This window comes from Aquarana catesbeiana, linkage group LG09, assembly GCF_042186555.1.
Source record: "Aquarana catesbeiana isolate 2022-GZ linkage group LG09, ASM4218655v1, whole genome shotgun sequence".
Classification (NCBI taxonomy): domain Eukaryota; kingdom Metazoa; phylum Chordata; class Amphibia; order Anura; family Ranidae; genus Aquarana; species Aquarana catesbeiana.
Genome location: NC_133332.1, coordinates 52,767,047 through 52,792,535, shown reverse-complemented (window position 1 = coordinate 52,792,535; position 25,489 = coordinate 52,767,047). Strand labels below are relative to the sequence as shown.

General features: G+C 42.5%; 1 protein-coding gene across 1 annotated transcript in view; it reads left to right on the top strand.

The window, feature by feature from the left end:
• Window positions 1-18,360, top strand: part of AKT2 (AKT serine/threonine kinase 2) — a 78,057-nt gene extending 59,697 nt beyond the window's left edge. The window contains exons 6-14 of the mRNA XM_073598499.1: window positions 115-246; window positions 3,300-3,365; window positions 5,091-5,159; window positions 8,159-8,281; window positions 10,856-10,984; window positions 13,716-13,930; window positions 15,328-15,415; window positions 15,560-15,662; window positions 16,707-18,360. Coding sequence (XP_073454600.1) covers window positions 115-246; window positions 3,300-3,365; window positions 5,091-5,159; window positions 8,159-8,281; window positions 10,856-10,984; window positions 13,716-13,930; window positions 15,328-15,415; window positions 15,560-15,662; window positions 16,707-16,786 — 1,005 coding nt within the window. The 3' untranslated portion in view covers window positions 16,787-18,360. The remainder of the gene's footprint in view (window positions 1-114; window positions 247-3,299; window positions 3,366-5,090; window positions 5,160-8,158; window positions 8,282-10,855; window positions 10,985-13,715; window positions 13,931-15,327; window positions 15,416-15,559; window positions 15,663-16,706) is intronic.
• Window positions 18,361-25,489: the final 7,129 nt, after the last annotated feature.

Below are 25,489 nucleotides of genomic sequence, written 5' to 3'. Positions count from 1 at the left end.
TTTGGGTTAACTGTTCAGATGTTAAAAGCAAATATTTACTTTTTTTTTTTTTTTTTTTTTTTTTTTTTTTACTCATTGAGTTTATTTTTTTTTCATTTGTGAACTCTTCTCTAGACCATGAATGATTTTGACTATCTCAAGCTGTTGGGAAAAGGAACATTTGGAAAAGTGATCCTGGTACGGGAGAAGGCAACGGGTCGGTATTATGCTATGAAAATCTTACGCAAAGATGTCATCATCGCCAAGGTGAGTGTGCTGGGTGTGCAGATGTTTTGAGCTGCTGTATACTATATGCAATCGGTGACCACTTTATTAGGTATACCTATTTACACATAAAGGGTGTTAGCAGGAATATTGCGTGGTACTAAAATAATACTCATTTCACTTATATTTTTTTTTTTTCTTCCTAAATTCTTTTATTACATTTTTTTGAAAATTACATGGCTTAGAGTCTGGAATCAACAACAATGCATAAAGACAGACTTTCCGGGAGTTTGGTAAATATACAGAGAGCATTGTCAGTTACGTAGCTTAAAGAGCTGAATACAAAATAAACAACTCAGTTTTTATGCGCTGAACACCGAGTAGGACCATTGTCAGCCAAACTCCAGCCACTCCAAGTCCGAGCTGCAGAAACACCAAGAAAAAAGGCCTCTTAAAATTTTTACACGTCACGAGCAAGCGACATTTCATATTTCTGGTAACAAGTGAACATGGTCCAGTGGAACCAAGTGCGCCTGAACCTTTCTTGAATGATGGGGGGCTCTCCTGTTTCCAGAGGGCCGGCATGCATGCCTTGGCTGCATTCACTAAATAGATCAGCATTGTTTTCTTCTATTGTTTCCTGGATAGGTGAGAGGAGTGTAATAGGTATTTATCACACATTGAAAAGATATGGAGAAGTGTGCCCCCTGCCTTTCAGCATCTCCAACAGCTGCCAACTGTCTTGGGGTATATTTTGCGGAAGACTGATGGAACTCTTATCAGGATCTTATATATTAGTTCCTGATATCTGTTTGCAATAGACAAATATTGTGCGAAATATAAGCTGTCCTCCCTCTGAGTGGAGGAGAATGAGGTCTCCAAGTCTCTTTACCATTTGAGCATAAATAGGGGGGGGGGGGGAGACACAAAGTCTACTGGTAGAACTAGTAGCTGATATGCTGCTGAAACTGTGTGAGAAGACAGCATAGGGTCCATGCACAAACATTCAAAAGACTTCTCTGAGCTAAAATGCACCCATTTTAGCAACTGACAAAAGATAGTGGTGCAATTTCTGGAGAAGCCACCAGTCTAGAGGGGGGGGGGTCGACCATCTGTTGGAGGGAATGAGTAGGCTTTGGGCCCAAGTCGCAGAGAGAGTGTTCTATCTGGCAGATCCCTGATTTCAAAAGTTGTCTAAAGCACCTATCAAATACCCCTAGTGGGAACTCTGGGTTCCTCAATACTGGGGTGAGATGAGAAACTTGTGGCTTGGCTTTCAAAGAGTTTAGAGAGTTGGGCCTATTAGTGGTTGTCCTCTAAGGTTCACCAGGAATGCCGGGTGGATCCAGAGTAGACAATGTAGCAGTATGCTAGATCGTTTAGTAGGATCCACCAGCCTATATCCATAGTCCCTGCAATAAGCTATTACTCTGGATAGAGGCGCCGCTTGGCAATAATTTATGGGGTCTGGGAACGTGATACCTCCGTTACAGCTTGGACGTGGTGAGGTAGGTATGGGATTAGCGTGAATGTGAGCACATCCAAACAAATCTAAGAATTTCCCCCAAAGTGCTTTCAAGTATCTCTGTGGGATTAAAATCGGAAAAGTCTGGAACAGGTAAAGCACCCTAGACATGACTGTCATTTTTAAGATTGCCTTCCTTCCAAACCAGTTATATGTGTGTTTATGCCTTTGACAAAGGTCCCTTTTAATGGAATGTAGTAGGGGCAGAAAATTGTCCTCAATGATTTGTTTATGGATGGGGTTTTAATGTAGTTTTTGTGGCTTTTATTTTGTTTTTTTAGCTGTTTGTAGTTGAACTGGCCATAGATTTTTGCTGCTGCAGCGTATTATCTTCAAACATCAACTTTTCAGGCATTCAGACATGCCCTACTGCAAGCCTTTGTTACTAAAGCTGGTTCAGCAGGGATTGGCAGAGATTCAATCCATATCTGGGCAGGTTGATTGTACAACTTTGGTACCTCCAGCCTGTTGGATTGTTTACATGTGATTATTGCCAATGTCCATAGCAGCTAGTAATAATCATTGTGTTCTTCTGGCTGGGAAGGCTCCTTGTGCCTCCTTTCCCACCAGGAGAAAACAATAGCACTGCAGGAGGCATTGTCAGTGTTGATGGGGGGGAATTGAGCAATTTTCTTTTCTTCCACCCATTTTTTTGGGCTTCTTAAAGCGGAGTTCCACCCAAAAATTGAACTTCCCATTTAAGTACTTGTGACCCCACTGACATGCCACATTTGGCATTGCCTGACCGTGGAACAGGTGAGTGTCAGTTAAGTCAGCAGCTACACTTTTCTTAGCTGCTGACTTTTAAATGGGTGGAACTCCACTTTAAGTTTGGTTATTTGAGCAACTGTGGACTTTGTCATTTTGGCCTCTTCTTAAAAGAAAGCCGTTGCTGACCACTTCTAAAATTGATAGTTGCTTGGCTGTCATGCTGAAGAAGCTGCATATAAAAAACATGCTCATATTTCTCTCATCACGGGCTTCCTTTAATCATGTGCTTTTACCCATAGCACTCCTGCACAATGGATCGAAAATATAGATATAGATATATATATCTATATCTGAACACACACACTCTCCTCTGTTAGATCCTAGTGACTATAGTGTTTGAGAATTCCAGGAGGTCAGCACATCTTACACCTAGAATTCTTCTTTAGGCAGTTGCCTAGATCACGCAGCTTCTAATGTTTGGTCCAACAACACTTTTAGGAAAGTGTACAAGGGCCAGCGTAGCATTATCCTAGCCTTCTGTCCAAGTAGTCTCATGCCAGCCACACTTGGATTCAAGTTTGTTTAGTCATATAAAATATGGAACGCATGGTAAAAGGCAGAGACGATATTTCAACCTCATGTACAAAGATGTCTTGAGATTATAAGGCATCACATGTACAGCACAGTATATGGAAAAGCGATTTTGTCCTGCACAATTTTCATGAATGGAGCTAGACAAAATGGAAAATAAAACCAACAAGGTTCATCTGTAGAGTTTTTTTTTTTTTTTTTTCGTGTTACTTGTATTTCTACTGTCTCCTCTTGATTTATCGTTTGACATTTTCTCTTGTAACTCCAGGATGAAGTGGCTCATACAGTTACAGAGAGCAGAGTCTTGCAGAATACAAGACATCCATTTTTAACGGTAGGTTTTGTTACGGGAGGTCCATTGCTTATTTGCTTTTTTTTTTTCTTTTAAGTCACTAATTATACATTTGTAATTGTATCATTACAGTACAACTGTATTGCTGTATATACTTTTGAAATCTCTTGTATAGCTTCTGATAATATACTTGTCTTAATTTCTGAAGGTGGGGGGGCTGTTATAGACAATCTGGTTGTTCTTCTAAAGCAGATCCTGTGCTGTCATTAACCATCCTGCCTTAAAGCGTTTGTTGCCCCCAACACTTCATATTTCTGATATGTATCTGCTGTACCATGTACTTGTATGAGAAAGTGTCCTGTTCTCCTTGTATTGCTTCCTTTATGTGAAATCCCTGGAGTTCCTGCCAGTCCCTCTGCTTCCCTATTAAAAAATGACCACACTAAGCAGGAGAGCACACTGTGGTGAGTTCTCTAGCTATGCTGGGAACTCTGTGTACTCTCCTCCAAAGACTTGTCTTGACATGCCCATGCTGCATAGCCATTCACTGGGAAGCTCAGTGTGCTGCTGCTTCTCCGCCCAGCTCTAATGCAGCTGAGAACAGAGGAAATGTGATCACTCATAAAGGGGAAAGTATTTATAACGTGTTTTTTATATATATAATATACAAAAATGTTTTGCCTTTCATTTCTATTTTAAACTGAATGTGGTGTTTTACAAGGTGATCGTTTACAATTACTTTAATGTTCACTTCACTGTAAGCTAGATTTTATTGGCACATACGGAGACATTTGTGTCTCAGATCAATGCAGAGGTTTCCTCAATGGTTTAGGGTCTGCACAGCTGTTATGAAGGGTCCTACTTTCCTTTCTGGATCCTTGGTTTATTTAATTTTTCATAGAGGATGTATCGGGGAATTGAGAGTTCCTACAGCTCCAAGGTGGAAAGGGACAGTGGCAGGGAGATCTTGAAGTAGGTGATATTAGGAGATGTATAGGTGAACTCATCAGTCTCCACCTATAAGTCCCTTTTAGCTCAACTGAAACTTAAAGGGGCTCTAAAAGCTAATAATTTTTTATCTTGATTCATTCCCTGTGGTGTTGTAAAAAATATCCTTGTATTTGTATCCCCCCTTTTATAGTTACCTTGGCCTGATCTCGATCCGCCACTGTTCCCGTTCTTCTCTCTAATAAGAGGCAGCAGCAGGAACCACAGGCTCCTGCTGCTGTCAATTAAATCCTGTGAGCAGAGAGCTGGGGATGGGGTTGAGCTGCGCTGTGTCAGTAGATGCACACAGCCCCGCTCGGAATCAAGCCCACACGTCTGCCCTAAGCAAGTGTTTTTCTATGGGAGCAGACACAGAAAAAGAGGATCCAAGATCTCCGACGGGTGACCCCAAAGAGGAGATTCAGGGCTGCTCTGTGAAAAACCATTGCACAGAGCAGGTAAGTGTAACATGTTTGTTTTAGGCTGTATTCACACAGCAACGGCAGCTTTCCTTTGCAGGCTGCAGAAGGGGGCAGTGTGGTGCGAGATTCAGCACATCACACTGCTACCTTTTTTTTTTTTTTTCTAACTTTAAAGTGTACAATTCATTCACTGCAATGTTCAGTGGTGCGATGTGCTGCATTGCTGCACATTACTGTGAGATTTACCCTTGGCTGCATTGCAGTGTGAATAGGATACGCTAGTGCCACTAGCATTGTGTTAGAACACAGAACGGTCTCATGAGCGCTAATTGATTTTTCACTCTCTTCTCTCTTACAGGCTTTGAAGTATGCCTTTCAGACAAGTGACCGGCTCTGCTTTGTTATGGAGTATGCCAATGGTGGAGAGGTGTGGACATTAAATATATATTTTGTGGTTTAGTGCATGTTTACCAGTTATTGAGTACACAGGCTCATTTAAAGCGGAATTCCGCTTAAAAAGAAAAAAATAAGTCAGCAGCTACAAATACTGCAGCTGCTGACTTTTAATAATCGGACACTTACCTGTCCCAGGGTCCAGTGATGCAGGGGATCGAAGCCCCACTCATCTCCCCCTCCGCTCGTTGACGCTGGCATTGTAACTGTGGGCACCCGGCTGTGGCTTCACAGCCGGGCATGCGCGAGCCGTGACTGGCCGCGCAATCATCTGGGACCTGTGACGTGTCCCAGATGATTGCAGAGAGGGGGGGGGGGGGGGGGGGCTAATCTCCCTTCCTGCGCCGAGGGAAGTGACGTCAGGAGCCCAGGCGCTGAAGGAGTCCGATTACGAGGGACCCCCTAGAAAAAGGCATTAAGAGGTGAGTAAAAAAAAAAAAAAAATCTCCAAATGTTTTCTGTGGAGAACCAACTGAGTAGACCAACACGCGCGCACACACAGAGGCCACAAAGAACAAGGATATCCTCCATGTGTGCTCGGTAAACAGTCTTCTCCACCACCACCTGGGTCAAATGTATGCCAAATGGTCATGACCATTGGTGGCGTGGATTGGAAAGGTTTCTGCTTTTTTTTAAATTTTGGGCCTATATATTCGTGTATTTTTGTCCATGCACATTATATGACACCCTAAACCCCTGAAGAAAAACTCGTTGGGTTTGTCCCGAATTTGGGAATTGACGCAGATAAACCAAGCACCATGAATTTGATATAGAATACCCTTTTGTGACTTTATGGGTGTTCCACAAAATTATATGGGTATTATGTGCATGCATTCTATGATGTTTCAGCCGCTACAACATTTTATCAGAATTATGTTTTTTAGATTGTACATAAATGAAGATAGATTTTGTAATTTGCTTAAAAAGTCTCATTGGCTAAAAAATAGTATTTCAGCTATTTGAAAACCCAGAGTACATCTCTCACATGTGGCATCTGCCTGCTTCCACAGCGCTCCTCAAATTATATTGAAAAAACACTAGACCCTGTATTAGGTTAGTTATCACACTTGCAGCAGAAACTTAGAGTTTTCTGGAAGACTGAGAATAGTTAATAAAACTAAGTGGATTTAGCATGTAATTCTTTTTTGGATTTGGGAGTAGGTACCTACTTTTGACAGATAGTCACTCCCATTTCCATTCAGATCACCTAGGCATTCGCAGCTTTCTGAGACACGTCACAGGTCCCAGAAGGCTGCAGGACCATTCGCAAAATGCAGAGTGGCTCACACATGCGCATCACGCATGCAGTAGACGGCTACCCACACTAAAGATGCTGGGAACCTGGAGGCTAGTGAAGAACTGGGCCGGGTAAGGGCAGCGCTGGATCCCTGGAGAGGCAAGTGTCCTTTTATTAAGTCAGCATCTACCTTATTTCTTTTTTTTTTTTTTTTTGTAAAGAACCTCTTTAAGAGCCGGGATGGTGTAACATGTATCGAATAAAAATATATTTAATATCATCCTGAAATGCTGCTAAGTAGTTAAATCAGACGATCAAGGTGTGAAAACACTAGACATTCTTGTTAAATTCTGCATGCTGATTTTATATAGAGATATACTCATATTTTTGTAAATATTGTATTATATCTTTTCATGTGACACAGAAGAAATTACACTTTGCTATAATTTAAATTAGTGAGTGTACAGCTTGTATAACAGTGTAAATTTGCTGTCCCATCAAAATAACTCAAAACATAGCCATCAATGTCTAAACCACTGGCAAAGTGAGTACACCCCTAAGTGAAAATGTCCAAATTGGGAACAATTGCTATTTTTCCGTCCTGCTTTAAGTGCACGTGCTCAGCGTCATGTCCAGAGGTTCTTTGGGAAATAGACGTATAAGTGCAGCCAGCATTGCTGCAGAGGTTGAAGGGTGGGGGGTTCAGCCTGTCAGTGCTCAGACAATACACAATGCATGCCTGTCGTCCCAGAAGGAAGCCTCTTCTAAAGATGATGCACAAGAAAGCCCGCAGTTTGCTGAAGACAAGCAGAATAGACATGGATTACTGGAACCATGTCCTGTGGTCTGATGAGGCCCAGATAAACTTATTTGGTTCAGATGGTGTCAAGCATGTGTGGCGGAAACCAGGTGAGGAGTGCAAAGACAAGTGTGTCTTGCCTACAGTCAAACATGGTGGGTGGGAGTGTCATGGTCTGGGGCTGCATGAGTGCTGCCAGCACTGGGGAGCTACAGTTCATTGAGGGAACCATGAATGCCAACATGTACTGTGACATACTGAAGCAGAGCATGATCCCCTCCCTTCGGTGACTGGACCCCAGGGCAGTATTCCAACATAACGACCCCAAACGCACCTCCAAGACAACCACTGCCTTGCTAAAGAAGCTGATGGTAAAGGTGATGGACTGGCCAAGCATGTCTCCAGACCTAAACCCTATTGACCATCTGTGGGGCATCCTCAAATGGAAGGTGGAGGAGCGCAAGGTCTCTAACATCCAGCAGCTCCGTGATGTCATCATGGAGGAGTGGAAGAGGACATCAGTGGCAACCTGTGAAGCTCTGGTGAACTCCAAGCCCAAGAGGGTTAAGGCAGTGCTGGAAAATAATGGTGGCCACACAAAATATTGACACTTTGGGCCCAATTTGGACATTTTTCACTTAGGGGTGTACTCACTTTTGTTGCCAGCAGCGATTTAGACATTAATGGCTGTGTGTTGAGTTATTTTGAGGGTACAGCACATTTACACTTCCTTACAAGCTGTACACTCACTACTTTATATTGTAGCAAAGTGTAATTTCTTCAGTGTTGTCACATGAAAAGATATGATAAAATATTTACAAAAATGTGAGGGGTGTACTTTTGTGAGATACTGTATATAGATATAAATATATATTTTTTTTCTCATTTGTATAAATAGTTCCTATTCTGTTAGTGACCTGTCCATTCCTCCCCACAGCTGTTCTTTCACTTGTCTCGTGAACGAGTTTTCACAGAAGAGAGGGCACGATTTTATGGTGCAGAGATTGTGTCTGCCCTGGAATATCTCCACTCCAGGAACGTGGTGTACAGAGATATTAAGGCAAGTAAAAACCAATATGTTGTCCTGATAAGACTCCTTCACTTTGAGTCTGTTATGGTTGTTCGTTGTGTCAGCAAGGGGACATTTCACATTCATCAAACCTCCATTGTGAGAAGGTGAAATCCATATAATTGAAGTCAAAATACCAAATCTGTGCACCGGCTAGGATTCTTTGCACTGCTGACTATAAGTGCATAAATGAAGTAGCCCTGAGGCTGCTAAATTCTTACCTCCCGTTAGAATTCCTTTTACAGGTGAGAGACTGCGATGGACTGACTACCTCGGGTGAGGGTCTGTGAGTGGTGATGGGAGCATGTTTGAGAAGTTTGCTCCTGGTGAATCTGGCCCACCTTGGCAGAAAAGGTGGCGGTGAGCCCTTTTGAAGGGCTTGGGCTGCTATCTCTGGGTACGACCTCAAGGTCGTTTTTGCGTGTACTTGTGAAGGTAGGTAAAAGGAGCGCCCGGTATCCAATTAGAAGTGGAACACGGGTGAATAAGTAGTTGTTTTATTTAAAGTTGTAAAGCATAAGACCATCGCGTTTCGTGGGAACGAAGACTCCCCCTTCTTCAGGGCTGCTGCTGTATGCTATGATGAATGGGGATATACCAACACTGGTGTGTCTGTGACACTGAAATTGGGTGTCGTCTGTATTTTCCATTGGTTGCAGCAACCACCGGAGAATACAGACACTCCCGATTTCAGTGCCACGATCTTCTGAGCAGAAATCATCAGTGTGCTAGATTTTTCTTCTCTTACCACTATATCCCTGGGATGCCGATTGGTTGATCCAGACCTTCGTTTGGAAGTTATACCCATATGGGACATGCATTGTTGACCATCTGTTAGTTCAGTGGTCCACACCTAGATGTGAGCGAAGCAAGCGTGCTGGAGGTGGAGGGAAAGTCACCCTTACACTGAAATTTCTCACAGGGATTCTTTGTTGCTGGGACTGTTAGTCCAGTTTCCATTTTTCTAGTTTTTTTTTTTATTGGATTCATATAAACTTCTTTATCTCATTTGAAATGTTTTATTGAGCCCTTTATTACGCTGCACTCCTTTTTGTATATTATTGACTTTTGGATTATGTGAAAAAATCTTTTAGTGTTCAGCTGCATTTATTTTTGTTCTCTCTTTGCGCTGTTTGTATTTTATACTTTAATATACACTATCCCCATTCATCATAGCAACAGCCCTGAAGAAGGGGGGAGTCTTTGTTCCCCCGAAACATGTTGGTTTTATCATGACTTTACGACTTTCAATAAAACTACATATTCACCTCTGTTCCACTTCTAATTGGATACCGGGTGTTAGAATTGATTTGGAAGCACTTAGAGTACTTTCACACTGCTCTGCTGAAAAAAACACTCTAAAAACATATATGCCTTTTCTTGTGATAAAAAAAAAAATGTATGCCTTTTTGGTGCATTTTCTGATTGCCAGCATGCACATGTGAAACATGGACATGTAACTCAAAACGCAACCGTGGTGCATTTTTGATGTATTTTCCATTTATTTCAATGGGAGGGTTTTTTTTTTTTTTTTTTTTTTTTTTTTTTTTTTTTTAAACTGGATACCGAAGATGCGGGACTTTTAAAAACGCAGCGCAGGAATGTGAAGAGTCCCATAGAATTTAAAGGGAATTTGTTTTTTGTTTTTTTCCCTTCACTTTGCTTTGTGCATATAGCTGGTTTGAGAGGGGAAATGGTTATTTTTTTTTATAATGAATATATTGGAAAGCACATATTTTTACATGAGAAGGGAGCCTTGTATACTGTAGTCCTAAAACACTAAGGGGTCCTTGTTTAAAAAAAAAAAATTGCCATGCAGACCTCGGCGTTGGCACACACATCAAATTATCACTATATTTTTTGTAATATGATTATCTTCTATGATCGTCGGCTCAATGTAACGGCCATAATGTGGTGTTGTGTCCCTCCCCCCCAAAAAAAAACAAGAACATACAATACGGTTATAATTGGTTTTGCCTGTGCATGTGCTGAAGACATCCGCACAGCAACTTTCTTTTTATCAATAGACTCCTTACTTCCTAGGCTGACAACACTAGATAGAATACAGTGAGTGGAGTTTGTCACCCTGGGACAGGATCACTAGATAAAAATAAAAGGACTAGAGCCAAATGTAGACTACTACAGCAACTACAATTAAAGGCTGACATCGGCCCGTTCAATAAAAAATGGCCGACATTCGGCTTGTGTGTATGGCAGCCAGTCAGAAAACCAGCAGCTGACCGGAGAGTTCTGGCAGGGCAGGGGGCAAGGGGGCCCCTGTCAGAACACAATAGCTTTAGCGGGGGAGATTGCTGTACTAACATCAGATTGTTAGTACAGCGGCTCCGACTGGACCCGTGCAGTTTTTTTTACGTTCAAGTTGTTTGGTTGAATGAACGAAAAAAAAACGGTGATGTGTTTTCGTAGGCTTAAGGATTGATAAGCTGCAGTATTTGTGTTTCTTGGGTCATTTCGAGGACACTTGCAGCAATCTTTAACTTTTCAGTTTATTGCTAACGTAGGTGTAAAGGAATTCCTGCTAATTTTTTGTTTTCCTCTCTAAAGCTGGAGAATCTTATGCTGGATAAAGATGGTCATGTAAAGATTACAGATTTTGGACTCTGTAAGGAAGGCATCACAGACGGCGCTACAATGAGAACGTTTTGTGGAACCCCAGAGTACCTGGCCCCAGAGGTAACGATTGATTTATGGGTGGTCTTGGTTCTGATTTTTAAAATGAAGTAGGCTATGACATATAATAATGTATACCTAACATGTTCCTTTAAGGCACCTCCCATCCAGATAGGTGGAATCCCTCCAACAGGAAATCCCCTGCTGTTCTAAAGCTCAGACCACCTGCTGGGCACATCTCCCAGGGATTGGCTGAAGCACAATAAATATTCAAGCTATGTTCTAGAATTATGTAGAATGCAGGGGGAAGCAATCAAACCTGCAGCCTGTGAGTTCCATCACAGCCCAAAGCAATCAACAGCTGCTCCAAAGAATACAGAGGACCAAAAAATAGTTTAATTTACCGAACATCCTAGCAACCTATCTAGTAGAGTGCTACATCTATAAATAAACGCACACTTTTTTTTTTTTTTTTTTTTTTGTGTGTGTGATTTGTATGTGCCAGCTAAAGGTGATTTGGCTGCAGGAGTAGATACCGGGTGCACTTACAGTAGGGTTGGGTACCCCCAGCATTTAGTAGGCCAAATAGGAGATGGCATTGATTGTCTATCCCTAGTGCACAGCAGGGGCTAGGTGGATTAGAGAAATACAGTGAGGGGAAAAAAGTATTTGATCCCCTGCTGATTTTGTACGTTTGCCCACTGACAAAGAAATGGTATAATTTTAATGGTAGGTTTATTTTAACAGCAAGAGACAGAATAACAAAATAAAATCCAGAAAAACGCATTTCAAAAAAATGATAAATTGATTTGCATTTTAATGAGTGAAATAAGTATTTGACCCCTTCGCAAAACATGACTTGGTACTTGGTGTCAAAACCCTTGTTGGCAATCAGAGGTCAGACATTTCTTGTTGTTGGCCACCAGGTTTGCACACATACCAGAAGGGATTTTGTCCCACTCCTCTTTGCAGATCCTCTCCAAGTCATTAAGGTTTTGAGGCTGATGTTTGGTAACTCGAACCCTCAGCTCCCGCCACATATTTTCTATGGGATTAAGGTGTGGAGACTGGCTAGGCTACTCCAGGACCTTAATGATGTTCTTCTTGAGCCACTCCTTTGTTGCCTTGGTTGTGTGTTTTGGGTCATTGTCATGCTGGAATACCCATCCATGACCCATTTTCAATGCCCTGGCTGAGGGAAGGAGGTCCTCACCCAAGATTTGAGGGTACATAGCCCCAGCCATCATCCCTTTTTAAAGCGCTGAAGTTGTCCTGTCTCCTTAGTAGAAAAACACCCCGAAAACATAATGTTTCCACCTCCATGTTTGATGGTGAGGATGGTGTTCTTGGGGTCATAGGCAGCATTTCTCCTCCTCCAAACACGGCAAGTTGAGTTGATTCCAAAGAGCTCGATTTTGGTCTCTTCTGACCACAACACTTTCACCCAGTTCTCCTCTGATTCATTCAGATTTTCATTGGCAAACTTCAGACGGGCCTCTACATGCGCTTTCTCGAGCACGTGGGCCTTGCAGGCGCTGCAGGATTTCAGTCCTTCACGGCATAGTGTGTTACCAATTGTTTTCTTGGTGACTATGGTCCCAGCTGGCTTGAGTTCATTGACAAGATTCTCTTGTGTAGTTCTGGGCTGATTCCTCACTGTTCTCAAGATCATTGAAGCTCCACAAGGTGAGATCTTGCATGGAGCCCCAGACTGAGGGAGATTGACAGTTATTTTGTGTTTCTTCCATTTGCCAATAATTGCACCAACTGTTGTCACCCTCTCACCAACCTGCTTGGCAATGGTCTTGTAGCCAATTCCAGCCTTGTGTAGGTCTACAATCTTGTCCCTGATCTCCTTGGACAGCTCTTTGGTCTGGGCCATGGTGGAGAGATTGGAATTTGATTTCTTCTGTGGACAGGTGTCTTTTATACAGGTAACAAGCTGAGATTAGGAGCACTCCTTTTAAAAAGGTGCTCCTAATCTCAGCTCATTACCTGTATAGAAGACACCTGGGAGCCAGAAATCTTGCTGATGGGGGATTAAATACTTATTTTACATTAAAATGCAAATAAATTTATAATTCTTTTTAAATGTGTTTTTCTGGATGTTTTTGTTCTGTTTCCCACTGTTAAAATAAACCTACCATTAAAGGGGTTGTAAACCTGGCAGTCACCGGCCCCACAGCCCCCCCCCTCCCGTTTCACTTACCTGAGCCTCTTCACCTCCTCGGCGGGGACGCGCTGTCCCTCTCTCCATGGGGTCCCGGCTCTTGATTGGATAGATTGATAGCAGCGCAGCCATTGGCTCCCGCTGGTGTCAATCAAATCCGATGACGCGGGGCTGACTCCGGCATTCGTGTCTGTGGACGCAAATATTGGACTCAGGAGCACGCCCGCAAGGTAACCCCCTTGGGAGAGCGCTTCTCCTAGGGGGTTATCTGATGCTGGGAGGAGCCACAAAAGCCGCCGAGGGACCCCAGAAGAGGATGATCGGGGCCACTCTGTGCAAAACGAGCTGCACAGTGGAGGTAAGTATGATATGTATGTTTTAAAAAAAGTCAAAACGATCCTTTACAATCACTTTAAAATTATAGTCTGATCAATTTTTTGTCAGTGGGCAAATGCAAAAAATCAGCAGGGGATCAAATACTTCTTTCCCCTCACTATGGGTGCATTATTTTAGTGTTTGACAAAACATTTTCTAATAAATTTTATATATATATATATATATATATATATATACACTTTGTGTGTTTGTCTGAAGTTGCCCTTATTAAAACTGACCTTTTCTTAGGTGCTGGAAGACAATGACTATGGTCGGGCTGTCGATTGGTGGGGGCTTGGAGTTGTGATGTATGAGATGATGTGTGGCCGATTACCCTTCTACAATCAGGATCACGAGAGGCTGTTTGAACTCATTCTCATGGAAGAAATCCGCTTCCCACGAACACTCAGTCCGGAAGCGAAGTCCCTGTTGAGTGGCCTACTTAAAAAGGATCCAAAACAAAGGTAAAGATTCCCCCTGCTGTTTACTTGCATCAAAATCTCCAGAGAAGAGTTTATTGGTCTTCTTTTTAACTATCATTGTTGGATAACAGATGGTAAAACATCAATGGCTTACTCCAAGTGACTGTTGGGGTGCTTAACAACATTATACGTTCAATGTACAGTAGTATCTTGGATTACGAGCATAATTCGTTCCAGAAGCATGCTTGTAATCCAAAGCACTCGTATATCAAAGCGAGTTTCCCCATAGCAACCAATGGAAACTAATTTGTTAAAGTGGAGTTCCACCCACAAATGGAACTTCCGCTTTAAGTACTGGTGACCCCCTGACAATCCACATTTGGCAGGTCGTTTTGGGGGAAGAGTGGGTACCCTGTTTTTACAGGCACCCAGCTCCCACTTCCTCCCTGGCACGGGAAGGAAGATCATCCCCCCCTCCCTCCCAGCAATCTTCTGGGATACATCACAGGTCCCAGAAGATTTCCCGGCCATTCACATCGCATGGCTAGCGCATGTGCAGTGCGTGCCAGGCTGTGAAGCCACAGCCGGTCGCCCAGAGTTAGAATGCCGGTGCCTCGGAGAATAGGGGGAGTGGAGTGAGGCTTCTTGCACCCGCATCGCTGGACCATGGGAAAGGTGAGTATCTGATTATTAAAAGTCAGCAGCTACACTTTTTGTAGCTGCTGAGTTTTAAATGGGTGGAACTCCGCTTTAAGCAGTTCCATAACCTTAAAAATGAATAAAAACGCAGGGGGTGCTCTGTTATACGGGTCATGCAATTTTAAAGTTGTCCTGTACTCAAATATTACCATACATTTTTGTTGGTTTTACTGTAATGGATTGAGATTGTTTTAAAGAGAACATGTATCCTCAGTTCCTGCTCTCCTAAAAGCCTAGGCATTTGGTTGTGTGATCTGTGCTGAGGAGGAGTATCAATTCAGATTCATTGATGCTTATGTTCAAGGCTTGGCTTTTTGGTTATGTGATCAGCACTAAAGGAAACCAAAATTTCTCCAGGTAAAAAATGTCGTCCTTTCTGTAATGGTTTATTCATTCCAGTAAGACTGTTAACATCACTTTTAATTTAACATTACAGAACGTTTCCACTTTATAATGGCTTTCATATTTTTTAAAAAACTACTTTTGCATTATCCTGCCCAATAAACAGGATTAAGCCTGTCTGCTAGTGGCATACACACCATCCACCTCAGCCAAAGCTACTCTAATTTTTAAAAATGCAATTGTTTAGAGGTGGTTGGGTTTTGTTGCAGTGGGTAGTACTTTCTGCAATGACTAGAAGGGGTCTGTGTGACTAGTGAAACACAATCTGCTGTTTACAGATTAAATTTTCATGAAGTACCCATTGCAAGGTTATTCATTAATTATATGGCACATTGCAGGCTTGGAGGTGGACCCAATGATGCCCAAGAGGTGAAAGATCATCGATTCTTTTCTTGTATCAACTGGCAAGATGTTGACGAAAGAAAGGTAACTTACAGATACACGTGTCATTTTGCTTCTGTAGTTTTGTTGTTAAAATTCATGTCATATATGGGTGGAGTGTAGAGTGTTTTTAATCTGCATGTACCTGATTTTAATAATTGTCTTTTTTTTTTTTTTGTCTATGATCAGCTGACCCCTCCCTTCAAGCCACAAGTCACCTCTGAAATTGACACCAGATACTTTGATGATGAATTTACAGCTCAGTCCATTACAATAACACCACCTGACAGATGTAAGTAAACCCTTTTCTCCATCTTCCAGTCTAAAGCTGGCCATACATTATACAATTTTCCTGTTCAATTTCCTTTGGCTTTACCTTCAACTATGGCAGCAGTTTTAAGATTAGTTATAGCCCAGAACTCCACTTTAAGCCCACGTTCACATTGTCTTGCAATTTGACCTGTCAGTGTCTCCCTTTTACTCCACTGAATGTTTTGCGGTGCAGGTAGCATTGCAAAACATCCTTAGCAAAGCGAGCCGGGGACACGGGAGCTTGACCCTGAAGTGATTTCAGACGTCGCTTTCCGAGTCACAAGAAGAAGGGGAGGAGAGCATGTATCCGCTCTTCTCCTTCCCCTCTACCCGCCATGGAGATCTCGGGCCTACCGATGGGCAAGCGGTGCCCGGTAAGCATGGCGGGGGGGGGGGCTCCAGTACCGGAGGTGTTTGCTCTCACCTGACAGGCAGGAGTCTGCCTGTCAATTTCACACACACTCCGTTGGCTACAGCCACCAGATTGTGTGTGATACCCTCGCCGTTAGGTTCTTACAATGTACGGAGCTGGCAGTGAAAGGGTAAAGTGTTACTAAAGTCAAAATTTTTTACAATAACAAAAATTTTATTCTTTCCTGCTTTGTTGTAGTGGTATTGCACAGAGCGGCCGTGTTCCGCCTCTTCTCGGGTCCCCCAGCGGCACTCCAACCTCTTCTTTCAATCTGTTTTATATAGCGCACACAGTGTCTGCTCGCTCCTGAGCTGTGTGTCTTTTGGAGCCCCGCCCACCACTTCCTCCTCACTGCATTTGATTGACGGTATCGGGAGCCAATGGTTTCTGCTGCTGTTTGAGTGCTGTGTGAAGAGCACAGCACTGGATCTCTTCTCCCCTCTCTTGCCCTTCACACAGGGAAGAGGGAGGACCGAGGAATAGAAAACTTCTTCCTTTTTTCATCTTTTTGCAAGGCATGCGTTAATGTAAAAAAATGTTTTTTGTTCTAATTTTTTTTTTCCTTGCAGAGGTTGTTGGCGTTTGTCCTAACACTGTCTCTTTCCTTTGCAGACGACAACCTGGATGCCTTAGAACCTGACCAGCGCACCCACTTTCCTCAGTTCTCATACTCAGCCAGCATTCGGGAGTAGGCCTACAAAGCAAAGGGACACAACCGCCAGAAAGACTTTCTACTGAAAGATTTGCAGAAGATCCTTGTCCCTTTCTGAAGTGGGGCAGGAACTCTATATTCGTTCTACCGTCCCTGAAACTTAATTAAAAGACTACGTAATTGAGCAGAATTTACTTAGAGACAATTTGCTATATAATGCGGTCTTTCATCCTGGATCGAAATTTATGTTCATATCTTTTTTTTTTTTTTTTTTTTTTTTTTTTTTTTTTTTTAAATGCCTTGTACTGCTGGGGCAGCAACAGGATTCTAAGCCATAACGCTGAAAAGAAACGGGCAAAGCATCCTAAAAAAAAAAAAATGCGGTTTTATAGCGGGCCACCACCTCTTCCCTACCTCTCTCCTGAGCATCATTCTGTCCTTATAACGGTACCATGATCTTCAAGGCAGGTGGAAAACCAAGCATGAAACGCAAGTCTCCATTTGTGCATGTTGTGCAAGGAAAGTTAGAATTGGCAGTTCAGTTTATTGGTGCTTTTTCCACTTGGTCGGTACAAGCAGAAAACAGTTATGCTAATTTTCTACCCCCACAATCACCTGTTCCCGGTGTCCACTTAGCCCTTATTTCTGCATATGAATTGACGGATAGGCTGTGCTGCGTTAAATCTTGCTGTTACCGGCCTCCGTAGCTGAACGTTGATGCTTTTGTTCCAGCAGGAGACGCCATGTATCTCCTTCCCAAAGGGCATGTAAAGTGGCTTAACTTCATTAACTGAATGTATTCGCAGAAATTTATTTTTCAAAAATGGATTTCCGGGTCAAAAGCAATAATTGTTGCTATTTTTAATTTCATCTTAATGTATTTGAAGCCCCGTAGGCAAAAGGTTTTTTTTTTTGGTTTTTTTTTTTTGGTTTGTTTTTTTTCTTCTCAAGAACTGGTATGACTAGCACTAAAACGTTTGGTGAAAAAAATCTCATTGGTTAAGAACTCTGCCAAATGTCCCGCCTTCCCAGCCTTTGTGGAATGTACCAATTTTCTGGGAAACCTTGGATGTTTTGGGGGAAAATTAGGTTATATAATTGCTTTATGACTTAAATGAATGCCCGGTTTAGGCTTGGTCATTTTAGAACCGATGCCTCCACGTAACAAAAGTAGATGAAAAGCAACAGGAGTTTGTGGAGCAATAATAGAATTTCTTATCTTACAGAATATCTGAACGTTGCATCTTCTTCTTTTTTTTTTTTTTTTTTTCCTTCTGCGGTTTGCAGAACTCAGGTTTAAAGGGGCAGTCCCACACTCTGGTTCAGAAAATCCATACCTCCATCTTTAGAATATCTGCTGGTTTAAGAATGCCTGTTTTCTTCTTTTTTTTTTTTTTTTTTATCTGCAGACCCACTTATACTTAGTTGTGGTGTACAGTAAAACCTAAGCCCCCCCCAAACCTACATTCACTCAGACTGCAAACAAGTGGCTATTCATCATCACAAGGAAACTGTTTATTGGGACTGGTTCTTTAAACATAATGCTGTATGAGATGAATGTTTATCTCAGAAATTAACTTTTGTAGACATTTGAGATAAAAACACATTTTCTCATTTACTGTCTTTTTTTTTTTTCGGGATAAATTTTTTTTTTTTTTTATGTTTGTGTCAGTAAAAGAAGGAAAACGTGCAATTGACAGAAGGTTATGGTTAGTCTATACTTAGTTTTCCAGAGATGACAGGTTTCCTTTAATTCCTATCACTTATAGTAGACTTGATGGACTTGTCTTTTTTCAACCACACCTACTATGTAAACAGAGATGGGCCTTCAGGGCCATTTTACAACTGTGTACCTTAACACGCTTGCACAGGTTATTAACCACCTGCGGACCACCCACCGTAGATATACTGCGGCAGGGCGGCCACTCTGTGCTGGGTAACATACCGGCTGTGCTGTGATTGGCTGCCAACATCTGCCCATTGGCTCTGGACATTAGAGAGCCCTGTGTAGGTAAAGAAACCAGGGCTCTATCTCTGACGGCAGGTAGTAAAAAGCAGCATATTGCTTAGTAATAACATCACACACACACACACTAACACATATTGGGCACGCATTTAACCCCTTGATCGCCCTAGATGTTAACACCTTCTCTGCCACTGTCATTAGTACAGTGAAAGTGCATATTTTTAGCAGTGATTAATATATTGGTGTCACTGGTTCCCAAAAAAGTGTCGGGTGTCTGATTTGTTCGCCGCAATATCGCAGTCCTGCTATAAGTCGCTGATGGCCGCCATTACTAGTAAAAAAAAAATAAAAATATTCCATAAATCTATCCCATAGTTTGTAGACGCTATAACTCTTGTGCAAACCAATCAATATATGCCTATTTTTTTTTTTTTTTTTGTGTTTAGTGCAAAAAATAAAAACCATGGAGGTGATCAAATACCACCAAAAGAAAGCGCTATTTGTGGGAAAAAGGCATCAATTTTATTTGTGTACAGTGTTGCACGACTGCTCAATTGTCAGTTAAAGTAACGCAGTGCCGTATCACAAAAAATGGCCTGGGGTAAAACCTTCTGGAGGTCAAGTGGTTAATGGTGCTGGTTCACATTTATTCGGTGTTGACAAGTGCTGGCCAAAAATATTTCATGTCTGTTTTTTTGGTTTTTTTTCATCATCGAATGTGTATTCTAAAGGCTTTTTATAATTGTGGCATGTTCCCAAAGCAATATAAAAACCACAAAAAAAGGAAGATGTGATATCAACCTCGCCATTCACACTAGCATGACTTTACACTCTCTGGATCAGTCGCATCAAAGTAGTGCAGGCACCTTTTCAAATTCACTGTGACTTTAAAGTGGTTGTAAACTCTGTTACACCACTTTTACCTACAGGTAAGCCTATAATAAAGCTTAGCTGTAGGTACTGGAAATATCTCCTAAACCTGCACAGTTTAGGAGATATTTACCATATACGCTTGCGCCGACGTCATTGGCGCATGCGCAGTGAAGAAAGGGCATGTTCGTGCCGTTTCTTAGGGGCTTGTGCTGTGACTGGCAGCATGCGCGGGTGTGATGTCACGTGACTCCGGCCAGTCAGAGCCGGAGTCCACGGCCCTGAAAGGAAGAGGGGTGAAGATGGATGTGCTCACCAGCGGGGACGTCGCGGGCTTTGGTTGCAGGTAAGTGGCACATAATGGGCTAGTATGCATCGCATTATGCTTTTACTTTGCAGGGGAAAAAAAGAGGAAGTAAAACCCATCAGGGGTTAAATCGCACAGATACAATGGGCTGCGACTTTGACAAGTTGCAAAAGTGTGAATGGAGCCTTATAGTCCGTACACACGATTCGACAGATCGTCCATTTTTTGTTTTTGCATGCTAGTCGCATATCCACAATGGACTGGTTACTAAAAGTACCAAAATTCTCGTACGACAGAATAAAAAATTAAAAGAAATCACGCGTTGTAGTGTATTTGTATTGTATTTTCGGACGACAACTGTACTGATGAAACTAAGATCCTATGATCTGGTATAATACGAGAACATTTTTTTGTGTTTGTGCGATCGCATAATATCGGATGAACTGTCATAATCAGCTCTCGAAAGCTCTGTACTAACGATCCGATTATCGTACGATCGCTTCGAATGCGGTATTTTTCGTCCGATTTTCGGATCGCGGGCCATTAGGCCTCATGCACATTGAATGTTTTTAACGCTGCTCCTAGGGGATCCTGGGGAGTTTGTTTTTTTTTCTTTTGTTTTTAAACGCCCTGCATATTAGCCTATGTGTCCATGTGCACATTGGCATTTAGAGGCAGAAAAAAAAAAACAAAACTGCCAGCGCATCCTGGAGCAGCTGCATTTTGGCAGAAAAAACACTTGATGCCTGTAAACGCGTGTTACGCTAGGCTTCTTTAGCGGTTGCAGTTCAGGAATTTTGGCAATTCATTTCAATGGCCAGAATAAAATACTTACTTGACCTCTGGAAGATTTACCCCTTTTATGACCAGGCCATTTTTTTACTATACAGCACTGCGATACTTTCCCGGACAATTGCAACGCTGTACACAAATGAAATTTGTCATTTTTTTCCTCACAAATAGTTTTCTTTTGGTGGTATTTGAACACCGCTGGATTTTTTAGTTTTTGTGCTGTAAATAAAAAAAAAAAAACAACAATTTTGGGGGAAAAAAAAAAACGATTTTTTACTTTAAAACCTATACAATAAAAAAAAAAAATTTCATCATAAATTTAGGCCAATATGTATTCTGCTACATATTTTTGGTAAAAAAAAAAATCCCAATATGCGTATATTGATTGGTTTGTGTCTTTCTAGATTTATAACGTCTACAAACTATGGGATATATACTGGAATTGTAATTAATTTTTTTTTTTTTATACTAGTGATGGTGGCAATCAGCGGCTTATAGTGAGGCTGCAATATTGCAGCGGACAGTGACACTTTTGACACTTTGTGGGAACCAGTGACACGAACACAGTGATCAGTGCTAAAAATATGCACTTTCACTGTACTGATGACACTGCCTGGGAAGGGGTTAAACATCTAGGACGATCAAAGGGTTAAATGTGTGCCTAACCAATGTTTGTGTGTACATTGTACTGCTTTGCAGGGAAACAAAATCCAGCACATTCCTGCTGACAGGATGGAGCTCTGCCTTGTTTACATAGGCAGAGCTCCATCATGTTTGTCTCCTCGCCAATCAGCGTGTGTCGGCGGTCATCCATTGGGCCATCACCTGCTGATTGGCTTCTGTAACTAATCACAGCAGAAGCGGCGCGCGTGCCTGCTACCCAGAAGAGCAGAAGTGTGTGTGTGTGTGTGTGTGTGTGTGTGTGTATATATAAATAATTCTGTGCAGAGTGGCTGCCCTGTAGCAGAAAAGCTACAGTGGGCTGGTCTGCAAGTGGTTAATATTCTGCCCAGCGAAATGAATTGACGCCCAATCGCTTGATTCTCCTAAACGTGTTACAGGCGTCAAAACACAGCTGCCAGGAGGAAAGGCATCTAGGAGACATAGCAAAACATTTATTGTGCATGAGGCCTAAAGCTTTCCTGCAGCTTTTAAAGAAGTTTAATTAGTTTGTTTGGACCATGCTGCTGCAAACAAACGATTTAATTCACCAAGACACTGGCTGAGGTGGAGGTTGTGATGTCATCTGCCTGCCTCGGCCAGAGGCAGGCAGTTGATGGTTGCGAGCGCCAGCAAATGTGAGCGCAATTCCCGGCATGTCGGGAATGTAACTTTTTTTTAAATTGATGGGTTTAGTTCCACTTTAAGGCTGGATTTACCTATATACAATGCGGGACACTGCATGCGATTCAGATAGGAATTGCACTGCATTCCTATTCAAGTCACATGCGATGTCTGTGCAGTGCTATTTGAGCCATTCATTTGTATGCTTAAAAATCGCACCAAAAAAAGATGCAGGACCGCCTTTTTTTTTTTTTTTTTCCACACAAGTCAGATCACATGGGTATTCACACTTATTTGATCGATTCTGGCAATCGCACTGTATTTTGCTAATTGTTTGGGGGTCATTAACACCCCCTGCGGTTTGTATGAATACTGTGCGATATTAATGCGGCTCAGGAAATGCACAGAATTCGCTGTGTTTCCCACACCGCATATATGTGAACCGAGACTAAGACCCCTTTCACACTGAGGCGTTTTACAGGCGCTTTTGGGCTAAAAATAGCTCCTGAAAAACAGCCCCCCTGCAGTCTCAGTGTGAAAGCCCGAGTGCTTTCACACTGAGGCGATCGATGCGCTGGCAGGACATTAAAAAAACGCCTGTAAGCAGCATCTTTGGAGTGGTGACGGAGCGGTGTATACAACGCTCCTGCCCATTGAAATGAATGGGCAGCGGCACTTTGCAGGTCGTTTTAACTTTTTCCCGGCTGCTAGCGGGGGTTAAAAGCGCCCCGTTAGTGGCCGAAAACCCCCCGCAAAAACTACGATATAGCGGCACTTTACCGCCGATGCCCCAGTGTGAATGGGGCCTAAAGGAAGGATGTATAGACCTATGAAGGCTGCCTTTGCTGATCTCAGTATGGAGATCTGGACTTTAAAGGATTTGTACTTGTTTTGAGCTGGTGGCTTCAAAAAGTCAGCAGTGGAAGTCTCTGCATTAGTTATGTTGTTTTTTTTCTTTTAAAGTGGTTGCAAACCCCAGACATGAAATGTGAACAAAGCATATCTCTCTATAGTGTGTACTTGTCTCGAATAAGAGCACCAAGTGTAACTTTTGCCTCCTTCCTCTGACATCTGCATGAGTCGCTTCTGACACCAAGGGAAAAATAGTGATGGGAGGGATCTCCAGCTGATTGACCGCCTCAGCTCTGTTGCTGTGGGAAGAGGGGGGGGGGGGGGTGTCTCTTCCCTCCAATCAGCTCTCAGAGCTCTCATTGCAGAGTGTATTTTCAGCTCTCTGCCTACTTTTTTATGAACCATCAAACAAGCTTTATAAATTCTGCACTTTGAACAGATGTAGAGAAGACTGCAGATAAAGGTACAACATATGTAGGAGAATTTGTTTCACCTGTGTGTATCACCTGAGGCCAGTCACTTCTCTGGGTATATGGAAGGGTTTACAACCATTTTAAAGTAAATCTAATGCCAAAACTATTTCTAGTGAGAAGATGCCAGCACCAATGAGGAACTTTGCAAGTGTAGGACTGTTGGAGCAGAGGTAAGTATTGTTGACTTTCACCACGCCATACAATGGTAAAAGTAAACAATACTTACCTCTGCTCCAACAGGCCTACGCTTGCAAAATTCCCCATTGGAGCCGGCATCCTTTTACTGGCTTCTTCCAGGTGCTCGACTTTGATAACTGGCTTAAAGTGGTTCTAAAATAGTTTACTTGTCTCTACCCCCCAATCTCAAAACACTTACCTGTCTCCTCTCACAATCCAGTGCTGCCCTGTCTGCAGCCCTGCTCTCCTCTCTCCCTGTTCTCAAAGGTAGAAGCAGGAGTCAGCCTCCTGCTGCGGTCAGTCAAACTCCTGAGAGGAGGGGGTGGGGATTACCAGTACTGTTTGTGTGTGTGTGTGGCTATGGGCACACAAAGCGCCGAGTGGGAGCCCACCCACAGGAAGGAGGAATGGAGAGTGCCAGCAGGGGACTCCAGAAGAGGAGGTAAGAGACCGCTATGTGCATTGAAAAAAGCAGATAACCTTTTTAGTTTAGCCTTTACAACCACTTTAACTTTCTAGGCTGCTGTTGAAGGAAAACATTTTTATTAGCAAAGCTGTTTCCCTTTTTTTGTATTCATGATAGCACGTTTATTTCATGACCATTGTGTGAGAGGGTAAGATATATGGCATTCCTGCTTTTACAATTGGCAAATACAAGTCAACAGTAATAATCCCTGAGATGTAATGTACTATTATATCTATAATAGAGGGGAACCAAAATGTACAATTGCTTACTCTTTAAAGTGGTATTAAAGGTTCAGCTTAAATATATATATATATATATATATATATATATATATATATATATATATATATATATATATATATATATATATATATAAATAAATTTCTCCTTCGTTCATTCACGGACATAGCGCCTCCTTAATCTTGACCATTGGGTTATATCACCTCTGTAGGAGTAGGTCCAGGCAGAACATAAAACTTGGCTATGCCCCATGGGTTGTCCTCAGTGTATAACCCCCTCCCTTCTCTAGGTATTCAGTTTATTTCTGTTTAGTCAGAAATAAGGACCTGGCTCCTTGCTGGGATCTTGTGGTCCTAGCAAATTTAGCTTTTTGTCTTTTTCTTCCATGGATTTTCTCTTGAAAGATCTACAATCAACTGCCAGGCTAGATAATCTAGATCCAGTGGTCTTCCCTGCCCAGCCAGCGAGCTTGTGCAGACCATAGGAAATTCTTTCGGGCTCCCGAGACTACAGATAAAGGAAACTGATCTCTCAAAACTGCCCTGGGAAGTTCCAAGCATTTGTGGTCTGGTAAGCCTAGAGCTGGCTTCTCTGGACCCGCTGACAAAACTCCTTCTGCATGAAGGTCTGCCCTCACCCATTACTGGGGTGGGGGGACATTTACGCTGGTCTCCAGCTTTGTGGACCTCCTTTTGTGAGTGTCAAGGGGGTCCACTAATTGAACCTTTTGGGAGTTTGTCCGCTTCAGGGGTCCTGGAGTTTCCTTGTGCGGATATAATTCCTGAAAAGGTTCAGGTGACGTCTGAACTACCCAAAGTCCCCTCTATCTCTGTCCAAAAAATTGAATTACTTGGATCTGACTCTGGAGTTATTTCTAACCAGGTTAGTAGTTTTTCTACTCAAACTTCGGCCCATTCAGCAGGTTCAGTTCAACTTGAAGTTACGGAAACTTGTGGCAATCTCGCAGCTTCCTCTGGTAGATGCCGCAGTTATCCTAGTGTTACTGCGGGGCCTGTGAAGGACCGAAGGCGAACGTCTTCTGGTGGCTGTAAACATCCCCTGGGAGCTACCTCTCAGAGAGGACCAGTTGTTCCAAGGGCTGATTTACCATCCTGTTTCACAGTTGCTGCTTTTAATGGCCTGGGCATTGAAAGCCAGGTACGGAGCTATAGAAGTTGGTCTGGATCAGTGATTCCTACTTTGTTGAACGCGAGAAAGTCGACTTCTCGCAAGATGTACCATCATATGTGGAAAGCGTACATTTCTTGGTGTGAGTCAATTGGCGCTCATACTTGCCCCTTTTCTATAGCTTGCAT